The sequence below is a fragment of the Schistocerca americana genome, chromosome 7 (genome assembly GCF_021461395.2).
Source record: "Schistocerca americana isolate TAMUIC-IGC-003095 chromosome 7, iqSchAmer2.1, whole genome shotgun sequence".
Classification (NCBI taxonomy): Eukaryota; Metazoa; Arthropoda; class Insecta; order Orthoptera; family Acrididae; genus Schistocerca; species Schistocerca americana.
Window position 1 is genome coordinate 389558474 of NC_060125.1, and position 15175 is coordinate 389573648.

The 15175-nt window shown below is 42.4% G+C and overlaps 1 protein-coding gene across 1 annotated transcript in view; it reads left to right on the top strand.

The window, feature by feature from the left end:
• The window catches only part of LOC124622962, a 246818-nt gene that overhangs the window by 210650 nt on the left and 20993 nt on the right, over nucleotides 1-15175 (top strand). Inside the window, 3 exon segments of the mRNA XM_047148752.1 lie at nucleotides 5816-5942; nucleotides 8224-8296; nucleotides 8373-8482. Of these exon segments, the coding sequence (XP_047004708.1) occupies nucleotides 5816-5942; nucleotides 8224-8296; nucleotides 8373-8482 (310 nt within the window).

Below are 15175 nucleotides of genomic sequence, written 5' to 3' on the forward strand. Positions count from 1 at the left end.
TGTATTTCGCATGTGGCCAGCAAGCACTAATGCAGTGATATAGCGACACTCAGCTCAGGTTGGGCCGATGGGGTTGCCGGCACATAGTCATCTGTGAGTGAATGTATCTGTACAGGGACATTTTTTAAATACCCGTCAAAGGTGTGCGAGGGTACCGAGGGCGTTGCCAAACTAGGGGTGAGGGTGCGGGGGGGAGGGGGGGTGGAGGACAGCGGTTTAGAGGGATTTTTTGCTCTTTTATTCATGTGCTTGTCATTGTCAGATTGCCGTGTGATTATGCCACACGACGGCTCAAATCAGGACTAAACAAGCATAAAGACACTTTTCTGCTTCGGATCATGTTCATACTTCGCCGAATGTTTTTGAACGGTCTCTAGTGATTCCATCCTCCTTACCACAATTAAAATTGCGGTCACACTCCACTGCAAACTGGTTCGATCGTGTTCTGTGAGGTTGCAGCCCTACGATGTCCTTAGAGACAGGTCGAATCGTTGTCAGCAGTGTATAAGGTTTTCTAGAGCACCGTTCTATTGCGCATCACACGGCAAATTGTCATTCTTCGACCGCGAGATGTATGTGTACGAACGCCTCAGCCGGCCGGAGTGGCCGAGCGGTTCTAGGCGCTACAGTCTGAAGCCACGTGACTGCTACGGTCGCACGTTCGAATCCTGCCTCGGGCATGGATGTGTGTGATGTCCTTAGGTTAAGGAGGTTAAGTAGTTCTAAGTTCTAGGGGACTGATGACCACAGCAGTTAAGTCCCATAGTGCTCAGAGCCATTTGAACCATTTTTTTTAACGCCTCAAGCGAAGGAGTGGTTTCATTGACACCCTCTGTGCCACGTCTTGAGACCTTTCCGTGTCGATTCTGACCGTCGGTAACTGAAATGATTTTCCTAGATGTGGGTAAAGAGGGCAAAGAGGAGAGGGAGTGACGACCCTCCCATCATGTGACACGTTCACGGTGGCGTTGCGCACACTTGTCATGAAATTTGGTGCTAATGTAACATCATTAACCCACCTTACACCTCGCATGAACTTCTGAGCTCTGGCCTTTTTTTCCACACGTGTCGACACCTTGCTGGTCGAAGCGTCTCCGAGCCCGAGGGTAAAGTCGCAGGCTGCTACGTTATTGCACCATTAAAGAGGAAGACTGTAGGCACCTTCGAGCCAAATGTAGAACTTCTGCATCGGAATGGGAGAGAATAACGGGGTTTCGAAAGAGTGACCCTTTAACTCGGTTGCGCATTTTATCTGTAGGTGTTCTGGCGGAAGCGTAAAAGAATCCTGCTGTGTGTGGCCTGTATGTGGCGACTGATCTGCACCATGCGTTACCACGGTGTAGACTGCCTGGCAGGTGGTGCCCTCTGTAGCTGTGTACCGTGTGTGACGATGGACACAGAATAGAAATTACAATAGCCGGTTCGGTTATGAAAGAAACTCAGGCACAGGCCTTACTACGCAACTGTCACTTTAAAAAAGAAATCTCTAACGATGTAATTGAATCCCACGTCATGAAAATAACAAAATGATTTGATCCATACCGCGCTGCGATAGCTAATGAAGAAACCGATACCTGACGAAACGAATTCCCCTGCTCTCAAAACCATTAAATTCTCCTATTTTAGCTGGGATTTCACAAACCAACGACTTCACGTATTGCAAAGCAACGCTGCAGTATCTCTGAAGAAACGTAAACAGTCGTAAAGCACATGGCTGACCTGCAATACTCATTCAATAGCGCGTACCTCCTACAGTAATTTGTTCGGTCATCAGTTCCTAATCTCAGGATAATCAGTTTAAAATCCTCTATCATTTGCATAACCTCCGCCATAAAAGGAATACCTATAAGGAGCTGTAAAGCGAATTTCAAGTACAGGGTCTTGCCTTAACTGAAAAAAGAACATTCGTTGTTCTTTCAAAACATTCATACAAAAAGCATATGTTTACAGTGGAGAAAGACAAGTATGGCATGCCGAATACTCTCACTGAACCAGACCCTCAACAAATAGCAACAGATGTGACGAGATTCACAGAGAATATCATTGAAAATAGTGAAACCCAGACCCAGTAACGATCCGTATGTGTAGTAACGTTTAAATCTCAGTATGCCCCACAGCACATTTATTAGGGTGGGATACAGTGCTCTGTTGATCATCACGTGAACCGGTCCATAAATGCTTCCACTGCCTCAGATTGAACGACGTGAAAGCATTGTATCGCTGTAACACTCGGTGTGCTAAGCATGGTGGATCGCAGGTACTTGCTGACTCCACAGTTAGTAGAGTTCCTGGTTGTTTGCTTTGCTGCTGTATTCACCTCGCCACAGACCGTAGTTGCGCAGTTTATCGACAGATAGCATCAGTCAAGTAAACACAATTTTTCGGCACTCTGCTTCTTTCGCCGTACTTCTGCGTAGTAAGCAAATTTTAAATACAGGGTCTCACTAAGCTGAGAAAAAATCCAGGAGAAGATAATGACATTTCCTCTAAAAGTATCAACAACAAAACCGACTGATGCAAAAAATACACTACTGGCCATTAAAATTGCTACATCAAGAAGAAATGCAGATGATAAACGGGTATTCATTGGACAAATATATTATACTAGAACTGACATGTGATTACGTTTTCACGCAATTTGGATGCATAGATCCTGAGAAATCAGTACTCAGAACAACCACCTCTGCCCGTAATAACGGCTTTCATACGCCTGGGCATTGAGTCAAACAGGGCTTGGATGGCGTGTACAGATACAGCTGCCCATGAAGTTTCAACACGATACCACAGTTCATCAAGAGTAGTGACTGGCGTATTGTAACGAGCCAGTTGCTCGGCCACCATTGACCAGACGTTTTCAATTGGTGAGAGATCTGGAGAATGTGCTGGCCAGGGCAGCAGTCGAACGTTTTCTGTATCCAAAAAGGCCCGTACAGGACCTGCAACATGCGATCGTGCATTATCCTGCCGAAATGTAGGGTTTCGCAGGGATCGAATTAAGGGAACAGCCACGGGTCGTAACACATCTGAAATGTAACGTCCACTGTTCAAAGTGCCGTCAATGCGAACAAGAGGTGACTGAGACGTGTAAACAATGGCACGCTATACCATCACGCCGGGTAATACGACAGTATGGCGATGACGAATACACGCTTCCAATGTGCGTTCACCGCGATGTCGCCAAACACTGATGCGACCATCATGATGCTGTAAACAGAATCTGGATTCATCCGAAAAAATGTCGTTTTGCCATTCGTGCACCCAGTTCGTCGTTGAGTACACCACCGCAGGCGTTCCTGTCTGTGATGCAGCGTCAAGGGTAACCGAAGCCATGGTCTTCGAGCTGATAGTCCATGCTACTGCAAATGTCGTCGAACTGTTCGTGGAGATGGTTGTTGTCTTGCCAACGTCCCCATCTGCTGACTCAGGGATCGAGAGGTGACTGCACGATCCGTTAAGATGCCAGTCATCTCGACTGCTAGTGATACGAGGCCGTTGAGATCCAGCACGGCGTTCCGTATTACCCTCCTGAACCCACCGATTCCATATTCTGCTAATAGTAACTGGATGTCGACCAACGCGAGCAGCAATGTCGCGATACGATAAACCGCAATCGCGGTAGGCTACAATCCGACCTTTACCAAAGTCGGAAACGTGATAGTACGCATTTCTCCTCCTTACACGAGGCATCACAATAACTTTTTATCAGGCAACGCCGGTTAACTGCTGTTTGTGTATGAGAAATCGGTTGGAAACTTTCCTCATGTAAGCACGTTGTAGGTGTCGCCACCGGCGCCAACCTTGTGTGTGAATGCTTTGAAAAGCTAATCGTTTGCGTATCACAGCATCTTCTTCCTGTCGGTTAAATTTCGCGTCTGTAGCACGTCATCTTCGTGGTGTAGCAATTTTAATGGCTAGTAGTGTAATTTCATTTCCTCTTTCATACAAAAATGTGATCTGCAGCAAATCTAACTTCCAAGAGGGTCCAAAAATACATGTACAACGCTATCCATTAAAATTTGAACACCATGAAGACGCCATGCAACAAACATCAAAATGCTATAAAGCGCACTGCATGCTTTGATGTACTAATGGTTAGCATATCGCCGCAGCCTCATAAAGCAGGTGACAGTAAAGCTATCTACAATTTATGCAGGGTGATTCAAAAGTCATGTCCCATAGGACAAATAGGGCGAACCAGTATACCACCGACAAACTTTCAGAAGTGATAATATGGGATAAAACAAGAAAAAAAGTCTAGTAAACATGGCTCTAAAATGCATATCTTAAAAGTTACGAGCACTTCTTCATCTTCGTTACTGTGAAATAAATCTCTTCTACTGCAGTCTCTTTGCTTTCCATATTTTCATGCTTAGTAGTATGGACCAAAACAAGAAAAAATATCCTGTGAACATGGGCTCTAAAGTGCATACCTTAAGAACTATACGCACTTGTTCAGTACAAGAGATGTGTTTCACAGTAGCGAAGATGGCCGTTTGTTCATGAATCCCAAGGTGTGCTCTTTAGAGCCCATGTGTATTGGAATTTTTTTTCTTGTTTTGGTTCATACGACCAGTCTCAAAACATGGAGAGAAAAGAGTTTACGGCAGAAGAGATGTGTTTCACAGTAACGAAGATGAAGAAGTGCTCGAAGCTCTTAAGGTAGGCATTTTAGAGGCCATGTTTTCTTCCCTACAATCGCGTACCTTCAACTGTATACGTTTACGCCATACACCCTGTTCAAAGCATAGCTTAATGCTCAGTTTATTGGGAATGGTACACATGATAGTGTTACGACAAGCGTTACACCTCTATACTCTCTTTTTCAAGAGATTTTGATTCATCCTAAACAAATCACTTGATCCAATTATAAAAACAAAATACTTGCTTCAGTATCTTCGTTGATACAAGAGTATTTTCAGTTCATCAGAGTTATGTGCCCCTCTGCCTATAATCATTTGCCGGAACGTCGTTTCGATACCTTGAAACGTTTGGGAAATAAAAGGGATGCAAATTTTAGGTGATCATCCTGTGTATATGCAAATATACTAGATAGAATTAAGTATGAAAATCAGCATCTTCGAAAGTGAAGATATGCTCTTTCAGGAAGGTTATTATACAAAAACAAAAATCTTTCGCAAGTAAGAAGAAAATAAAAGAAGACAAAGTCTCTAAATGCATGTGTCTGTTACTAAAGGCGTGGCTATAATCTCTGGAAAACAATATTAGAAACACGATACAATGTACTGAATTAAATAAAACCTTAGAAAAACTTGCATAGCGTCACGTAGGTAAAGTGACTGGCTTATGTTTTTTTTTTATTTTATTTTCATACTTTTTCGATACAACCACATGAGCATTTCACAAACCGCTCGCAGCATTTGCCTTTAGTCTGAAGATGATGATTGCCTGGTCGAAAGCGTTAACGGCATTGTGAAATGCTCATGTGATTGCGTCGAAAAAGTATGAAAATTACAAAGAATTAGTAACTTATTTTCTAATACAATTCTGAAAATGATTATAGTTTCACACAGCGTATACCTTCCGGTAGTTTTTCTATAAAGTATTTCCAACATTTACATTATTATTTTAAGCATCATTTCTCAAAATGCCAATCACCACAATTTCTTGTATTATTTCTAGGTGTTCAACATATTTTAAGTAAATTTTGTTTTTTCTGCCTTCCTTACATGGAAGGAACCTATAATTCAGCAGCTATCTTCCTGTTTCGACGGTTATAATTTCTTGTCGTTATTGCTGTCTCTGTTCATATCTGCTGCAACGTAGCCCATTTTAATTATATTTTTTACTGCTGCAGCATAAGCGCCCTCACCATAAAAAGGATAGTGCGACCATGGATTCACAGCGACTTCATCTTTCGGAGAACTAGTACCGGGAGAGAATACTACAAACACTTGGACGTTATACACAGCTTCACGAAGAAGGTGAGCCTTATGTTTCATGTTAACAGTAACTGACATGCATTCTTTTGACGAGATAGGGGAAATCATAAGGAAGTAAAGAAATTTTTTCTTGTAACATCAACTGCTCTTTAAACATAGTTTTTTTCTTTATTTTACGCTGATAAAACTTGGGAGGGATTATCCACTGTCATCCAACTGTTCAACACTACTTCAGTATGACTGCAGTCGTAGAAAATTTTGTCGGTTAATAATGATGATTGTAATAGAACTAAATGACCAGACAGAGTACCCAACAAAATTTTCCTAAGGAATTTCTATAATTTGCTCACATACTAAGTAGAGCCATGAAGAAACATATTCCGATGTGAGCCATGCAATGTATATACTAGTTCTACATGATGTAAATCTGTTGTCCCGTCTTTATTGTTTGTAAATGTCATTCCAACTATGAGTGAAATACGTAATATTAATTCTTTTATATAAATGTAATACATTATTTTTTATTGTTATATCTCAGGTAGTCTAATTAAGCACTCACTAATGCACTTATTTAATAGCCTCATCGATTACTCAGCACATACTTGCTAAACTGTTTCACTTCTTTTTCGTCATACAGAGGATTAAATTAGAAATAGTGTTTCATAACCTCTAAGCAAAATATAATTTGACCATAGAAATAATTTCTTATGTAAACAAAGATGTAAGTCGGAAACATAGCGGATACTGGGCTGTTTTTAAGCAAGGTAGAAGTGGAAAAGTGTTTGTGCCACATCTATGAACAAGAAAAGAGGGACAACAACAATCAGAGTAGAAAGTAAGCACATCTAACCAGAAATATATCGTAAACATACAAGTAGATATTTTTTAAAGGCAGCTGCAGTATTCAATTTGCCGTCGATATTTTAACGATGTATTTACTGAAGATGCAAATATGTCTTACGCTAATTACAGATGGATGATTGCCCGAAACGCGTATTAGCTTACATAAAAATACAGAAAAGTGGCTGGTTGCCGTATTTCTTAAAATAACACTACATACCATTTAGATAAATCACTAAGATATTATTTTAGTTTATTTTCCCTTTTCTCCAAGTGTATTTCACTCTCCAGAGACACAAGCGTGAGCGACGTAGGCCCTACATACTAGGTCCTAACGCGAACAGTTCTAAAGTAGTGCTCCAGGTTTTGGAGTCTTTATTAAGAAGGTATGGCAGTAGACTACGAACGAATTCAAACACTCTCGGTTATTACGTCCTCGAAATATTATTTTTAAATTCCATTAAGCTAATTTGTCATATAAGGATGTGCTGAGAAACATGGATGTTGAACATGTAAATAATTTATCTTATAAAACAGCGACTGACGAATTCGAGACAGTTGAATTATGTGATTCGCAACAGTGCTGATTACTAGAAGTTATCTGAGGGGGATTTCACAACAGCACTAGTATTCGAAGCACAGTAATCATTATTCTAAGCCACAATCGTCACACACGGCTCTTAACGCCGCACAGATGCTTGTTACAGAGCGTCAAACCACTAAAAACAAACAAATAATTATGCTGAGTGTCTGTATTCGGAATTTCCCTGTCCGAGACAACTCACACATTATCTTTAAATAACTATTTAAACCAATTTTTTTGGTTAGTTGCGGATTTTTAGCTAAAAATCTAGGTTATTTCGTTTTTCTATTTTATTTAATAAAAATGTTTGTTTCCCGGTGATGAAGACACTACACAGTCTCTTTATAATTTTTTTATAAGGCATTTGAGGAAATTGCCAAAATGCTTCGTTCAGCAAGTTAGGTATAGAAACCTTTACGCGTACTTGTTCGCCTGAAGTATTGTTCCGTCTATTAGTGATAACTGTGGCCACATTACCTTCGTAAGAGTCTCTTACTTCTCTGTTTTGAGTAGTACTTTTAGATTACAGAACAGGATTTCTCACAAACTTCACGGAAAGTTATACTGTTGGAACTTCTTCTCTCTTTGATTTCGGAACTTTGGGAAACCTTGTGCATATTTCTTTGTGTTACACAAACAGTAAATGTTATACTACATTAGCGCTGTACGTAAGGTGCTTCTTTTTAACCGTTAATTCATGTTTCGTAATTGAAAATACGCATAGTAGTATTGTCGTTACCTAGTAACTCAAAATGTGTTTATTAATTTTACAGGGGTCCTGTTGGTTTCACTGCTAATGCTTCTTAAATTTTATTAAATTTTATTATTTTTAAGTGGCCTATGTCCTTCATAGATGGTATGATTTACATATACAGCATTAATTCCGTATTTACTTCGCAGGTCATTAAACAAAGGCAATTATCGCGGAAGATGAAAGAGGGTGTGACCAAAGACGCACTCGTGGACGACATTGGTATGTTATTGACTGTAGCTTCTTCTGCGAAGTATATTTACATTTGGACCAGAATTGTATTTCGATATTTTTGCAGGTCGAAAACGACGTTTGGCATTCTTGGACCTCCTACTAGACGCTTCCGAGAATGGACAGAAACTTAGTGACCAAGAAATACAGGAAGAGGTCGATACATTCATGTTTGAGGTATAAAAATGACTGTCTAATTCTACGACGCCTTGTTCATATACTGTTGAAAATGGTCTTGGTTGACGAATCTGAATGTGGTGATCCAAAAGAAAAGTATAACTGATGCTAGCTGATTCCAAGAAAATACGTTCAGAAAGTATAGCGCTCTAATTAACGTTTCATTCAACAGTTCTGTTTAACCATTTGTAGTACTCCAGCGGAAGCGCAGACGATAACTTGTGTTGGTTGCAATTGCTTCCCATGTAGTGATTCCCAAGAAAGCATTGCTCTTACACAAGGACGACACACATATTGCTAGAAGGCCACGTGCAGTTTCCGCTCTCGTGTTATGTCACTGCGTTACCTAACAGGAGAGTGCACGCCATGTGGGCGTGGTGGGTACACTACTTCCTGTCATGTTATATTGCAGTGGATGTCACCTGGCCTTTCAACTGTGGCATCGAACAACGTCTCTGAAATGGGGCAGTTCTCCTTTAATGTATGCGATCAGTCCAGTAAGCAGTACATTAATATGGTAACTGAATAATTTCAAATACGCTCAGAGTTTGACAGAATAATAATTACCTTGTTATCAAACTCTTTTCACTGATATTATTCTAATCCCTGATTTAATACTTTTTGTATACAGTAATGTGTAGTATTAATTTATTGAAAGAAAATCATTTTGGGAACACCAGTAAGTTGCTTTAGGAAAACAGACTGCTATGTGCATATAACTACAGAAACTGCTACGTTGTTTATGAGGCATATTCATTGTATTGATCAGGTGGCTTGCCAAAAATACACTGTCTGATCGGAAGCGTCGACAAACTTGTCCATGGACGCTAAGATGGGATATGTCCATCCTGCAGCTTTATGATGGCTTCAGGTGTGTGAATGTCTGCAGAGGAATAGCAGTCCATTCTACACCAGTAGTGGAAAGTAGAAGAGGTAGTGATGGAGGATACTGTGATCTGTAACGAAGCCGACGCTCGAACTCATCCCAAAGGTGTTCCATTAGATCCAAGGCGGTGATCTGAGCAGGCCAGTCCATTTCAGAAATGTTATTGTCCATAAGCTATTACGTTGCACGATCTCCTTTATGACAGGGTGCACTGTCATGTTGATACAATCATCGTCTGCAAAACGTTCATCTACTGTTCGTAGCACACAATGCTGTAAAATGTGTTCATATTCTTCCTCATTTAGTGACCTTAAGCACAATTATGGGATTACATCCCAAGCACGAAAAACCCTCCTCTCTACTTTACTGTTGGCATTACACATGGCGGGAGGTAACGTACACCAGACATTTGCGAAACTCAAAATTTTTCATTGGGTTGCCACAGGTCACCCCAGATCACTTGTTTCCAGTAAAACACTGCGCAGTGACCTCGATCTTTGTATCACTTCAAGCGTTGCTTAACACCAACAACAGAAAATGTGTGGCTTATACGGAGTTGTGCAATCATTGTACCCTAATTTATTTTAACACTTTACGGAGAGTCATTGTTGGTTCAAATGGCTCTGAGCACTATGGGACTTAACTTCTGAGGTCATCAGTCCCCTAGAACTTAGAACTAATTAAACCTAACTAACCTACGGACATCACACACATCCATGCCCGAGACAGGATTCGAACCTGCGACCGCGGTTCCAGACTGTAGCGCCTAGAACCGCTCGGCCACCCCGTCCGGCAGAGTCATTGTGCTAGCTTGATTGCCAGTAGCACTTCAGAACTCCTACCGCTGATTTCATGCGTTTTTTTATGTACATTAGGCCTCCCTGGTCTTGGTTTTATAGGTGGTTGTTACTTCGCGTTTTCACTTCACGATCACATCACCAGCAGTCGGCTTGGGCCGCTTTAGAACAGTTGAATTGTCCCTGATGGATTTGTTACTCAGGTGATAGTCAGTGACTAGTCCGCACTGGAAATCACTTAGCCCTACTGACCGACCCTCTTTCATTGCTTTTCTAGTGACAACACAATATTTTCCCCTCCTTTAATATCAGGGGGTCCGCCTCTCTTGAAATCTAGTGGTCAATTCCGCATTACATACGAGTATCTGGATACTATTTATCATATAGTGTACTTTAAATTAAGTATCTTAGCAGGACGTAGATCATACATGACCATTTTACCGTATGCTCATTTAGAATGTGATCCGAGATACTGAAAATGAAACAAAAAGACCTGCCACTGCTGCAGCCTCTGCCTGACCTAAGAATCCACTGGACGATAGGACTGGAGACGAATATGGCCAGCACGCCAACCTCAAATTTGTTACTGAAAACTTTCGAAGCCTCATTCAAGTAGCCCTTCTATTGTCCTCCCAGCCCGACTGGATTTAGTTCGTGACCTTTCACTGAGTAAACTTTTTGGCGGTGACGGGAATCAAATGTTTTCTACAAGCGCAAGAGTGCAGCCACCAGTTGTAAGGTGTGATTCAGTGTACACACATACCAATGAATTAAGGAAACCTTTCTAGTAGCGAGGAGCACACCGTTTCTGTCAACGGCGACCACGCATCATGGGTATGACCTTCATAAGACGTCGAAAGTGCTGGAAATCAGTCTTAATACAAGACCGCACTCGCCACCGGTAAAACGTGGGGGAGTGATCTCGCTCGATGCTGTGAAGGCTGTGCTCAATAGAGCTGGGGTTACATGAAATGACGAATCACTGAAGCCGCTTTCTATCTACGGAGGATTTCTCAAACCGTGCTGACACAGTTCTGGGCCGGTAGACTGGTGAAATATTCGTGGTAAACGTACAGTCTTGCAGTCGGACTATAGGATATACATGTTGGGACATTAGTTTCCTGTAGTCGACAGCAAACGTATGAAGGCCATTTCAGTTAACATGAACATCTCCGAAACGAGAATACTTCCACCACCTGCTTAAATAGTGTCTTGTAGGCAAGTGGGAAGCATAGCATACTTGGTTTTCGAGGCACTTGTAACGTGCCATTGGCTGTACCAGAGTGCACCTCTGCTAATCTGTCCATGCAACCATCATCAATAATTCGAGCGTCTGTTGGTGGCTTTCCTACGCCCATGCTAATCTGTCTGTCCTCTGAAGAGTGTTGAGCAACTATATACAAGCATAATTCCGAAACTAATCGTCTCTTATTTATTTTCATGGGAATTACAACTACTACCGAAAGAATAATGCTACAAGGCAAGATTTCAGCAACATAATTTCTTAGAAAACAGTCTGCATGCCGCGCTCATGAAAACATGAACCAACTGGGGTTAGCGAATGTCTTAGAACTGAGTCTGGAAGATGTTGGTTTCGTAATCCATTTTCATATATGCAATGATATAGTACAATGAAGACGCTAAATTAGGACTGTATGGTGGCTGTAAAGCACAATCCAGAAATATTTAACAATTAATTCGATGGTTGCAGAACTATTGGCCGCCTTAACGGAAATTTGTAGTTTTCACTGGCCTGACTGGAATTTTGGGCCTTCAGCCTATTCAGTTTCTTATTGGTGTGTCCTGGATTCCCAGTTGCTTTAGGTTCCAAGACAACCAATAGAACCCCACCATCCCTATCTCAGAAGACTCTGCACATCACTTTGCCTGCAAACGGCCGTGCCTTGAATTTCCTATTTCTTGTAGCATTTGCAAATCACCACTACATGAAATGTCTTTTGGAGTACGGCTCTTAATTGTGGCATCATGACTAATCCCAGTCCCGGTATGGGTCCAGCAGTTCTCAGCAAATTTTCTGTTCGGTGACGTTTATGGTCCTGTGTAACTTCCGCAGCACCCATCTCACACACTGCGATAATCAAGGTTGCGTAACATCTTGTCTAAGGTATTAGAGCCTACATTCACCTGTCCTCACAATTCCTTGATGCAATACATCTATCATCGCGGATGTATCGATTGAAACGGTGTTCATGGCGCAAGATGTCTGCTGAACAGGGTCGACTGGGGCGTAGCTTGTCGTTCACACATTCTAACGACTTCTAAAACCCTGTAGCCACGGTTTCACGTTGCTCACGTCCTCTCTATCGTCTCCATACACCTTTAGCAAGCGCCGATGGATTTGAGTTGGTGATAAGTTGTTTAGCAATGCTCAGCTCAATGACACATCTCTGTGTTGTACGAGCCTCGATGTCCAACCTCATTAAGTTTTGGAACGCTCGCCTGCTGCTGCTGCTGCTGCTGCTAAGCCAATGAAACCAACAGGTCCTTAGTGAGAAGATTCATAATTTAGTGCTACGCCAGAATAATCACACTTGAACACTCAAAGTCAACATAAAAAAATGGGAGGCACTGGTTTCGGAATGACACTCGTACATTAGAAGCATTGGCTCCCCTACGCCACAGTGAGAAAGTGGTTGTGGATGGTACGTCAGCTCACGAGTGGTTCATTGTTGAATTAATGAGTAATTGTTGCACTATGGCCCGTCTACAGCGCTGCTACAATCCACGTGAGTCGACTTGTACCTTTGTCAACAACACCTTGTTACCCATACCAATTGTCCCTTCTGTGGCGTTTTATTCCGAACCGATGTACCCATCTTCAGTAACAACATCTCTGAACTGGAACATCCCATACCTTGGCGTCCACTGTTTGTCATCAATTAGATGAACAGATAACACGTACCTTGTATGTGTAGTGTTCAACTGTTACATTTACTACCAGTTCAAGATCTGATGATATCGCCGTCAGGTGACATGCCTGTCTTTTGTGCGGGGAGATCTCTAATTTAATTGCTCATACAGACAAGTATCTCATGCAGAAAATTAAAATTAATCAAGCCGAGTAAACATGGTTAATCATCGAAAGGAAAGCGTTCACAGGAAGTAGTCAGAAAATGTATAAAGATATTTAAAACGGAAATTACACTACTGGCCATTAAAATTGCTACACCAAGAAGAAATGCTGATGATAAACGGGTATTCATTGGACAAATATATTATACTAGAACTGACATGTGATTACATTTTCACGCAATTTGGGTGCACAGATCCTGAGAAATCAGTACCCAGAACAACCACCTCTGGCCATAATAACGGCCTTGATACGCCTGGGCATTGAGTCAAACAGAGCTTGGATGGCGTGTACATGTACAGCTGCCCATGCAGCTTCAACACGATACCATAGTTCATCAAGAGTAGTGACTGGCGTTTTGTGACGAGCCAGTTGCTCGGCCACCATTGTCCAGACGTTTTCAATTGGTGAGAGATCTGGAGAATGTGCTGGGCAGGGCAGTAGTCGAACATTTTCTGTATCCAGAAAGGCCCGTACAGGACCTGCAACATGCGGTCGTGCATTATCCTGCTGAAATGTAGGGTTTCGCAGGGATCGAATGAAGGGTACAGCCACGGGTCGTAAGACATCTGAAATGTAACGTCCAATGTTCAAAGTGCCGTCAGTGCGATCAAGAGGTGACCGAGAAGTGTAACCAACGACACCCCATACCATCACGCAGGGTGATACGCCGGTACGGCGATGACGAATACACGCTTCCAATGTGCGTTCACCGCGATGACGCCAAACACGGATGCGAACATCATGATGCTGCAAACAGAATCTGGATTCATCCGAAAAAATGACGTTTTACCATTTGTGCACCAGGTTCGTCGTTGAGTACACCAACGCAGGCGCTCCTGTCTGTGATGCAGCGTCAAGGATAACCGCAGCCAAGGTCTCCGAGCTGATATTCCATGCTGCTGCAAACGTCGTCGAACTGTTCGTGCAGATGGTTGTTGTCTTGCAAACGTCCCCATCTGTTGACTCAGGGATCGAGACGTGACTGCACGATCCGTTACAGCCATGCGGATAAGATGCCTGTCTTCTCGAGTGCTAGTGATACGAGGCCGTTGGGATCCGGCAAGCGTTCCGTATTACCCTCCTGAAACCACCGATTCCATATTCTGCTAATAGTCATTGGATCTCGACCAACGCGAGCAGCAATGCCGCGATACGATAAACCGCAATCGCGATAGGCTACAATCCGACCTTTATCAAAGTCGGAAACGTGATGGTACGCATTTCTCCTCCTTACACGAGGCATCACAACAACGTTTCACTAGGCAACGCCGGTCAAGTGCTGTTTGTGTATGAGAAATCGGTTGGAAACTTCCCTCATGTAAGCACGTTGTAGGTGTCGCCACCGGCGCCAACCTTGTGTGAATGCTTTGAAAAGCTAATCATTTGCATATCACAGCATCTTCTTCCTGTCGGTTAAATTTCGCGTCTGTAGCACGTCATCTTCGTGGTGTAGTAGTTTTACTTCAAGGTAAACCGTTAGGATGATCCCGAAGAATGATGTGAATGTCCTTACCTGTTACGGAGCGCTGGCAGAAGCAACGTTTGTGCTCTTCAGCTGTACAGATTCTAAATCTGCGATGATTAACTGCGATGTTCCCACAGCTGATGTTGGAGATACTGATAGAACTGCTATGGCTCTAATGGACGGTGGCCTATATGAGACTTCGGGTAATCGGACGAAATAGGGTTGTGCGAAACAAAGAGGAGTTGCGACATATTAATAGAGCTGACGCCGTCGTAATTGTTACATAAGGGAATTGACAACTGAGGCTTGGGGTAGTGGATTACGATTAGAGGCACAGATGCTGCTGAGCGAAAGTAATAAGTAAAAGTGTCCAGGAAGGATGCCGTGTAGTAAATGGAATAAACAAGGTTGTCTAAGCAAGAGAAACTGAATTGGAAGTGATTCTGAGGGT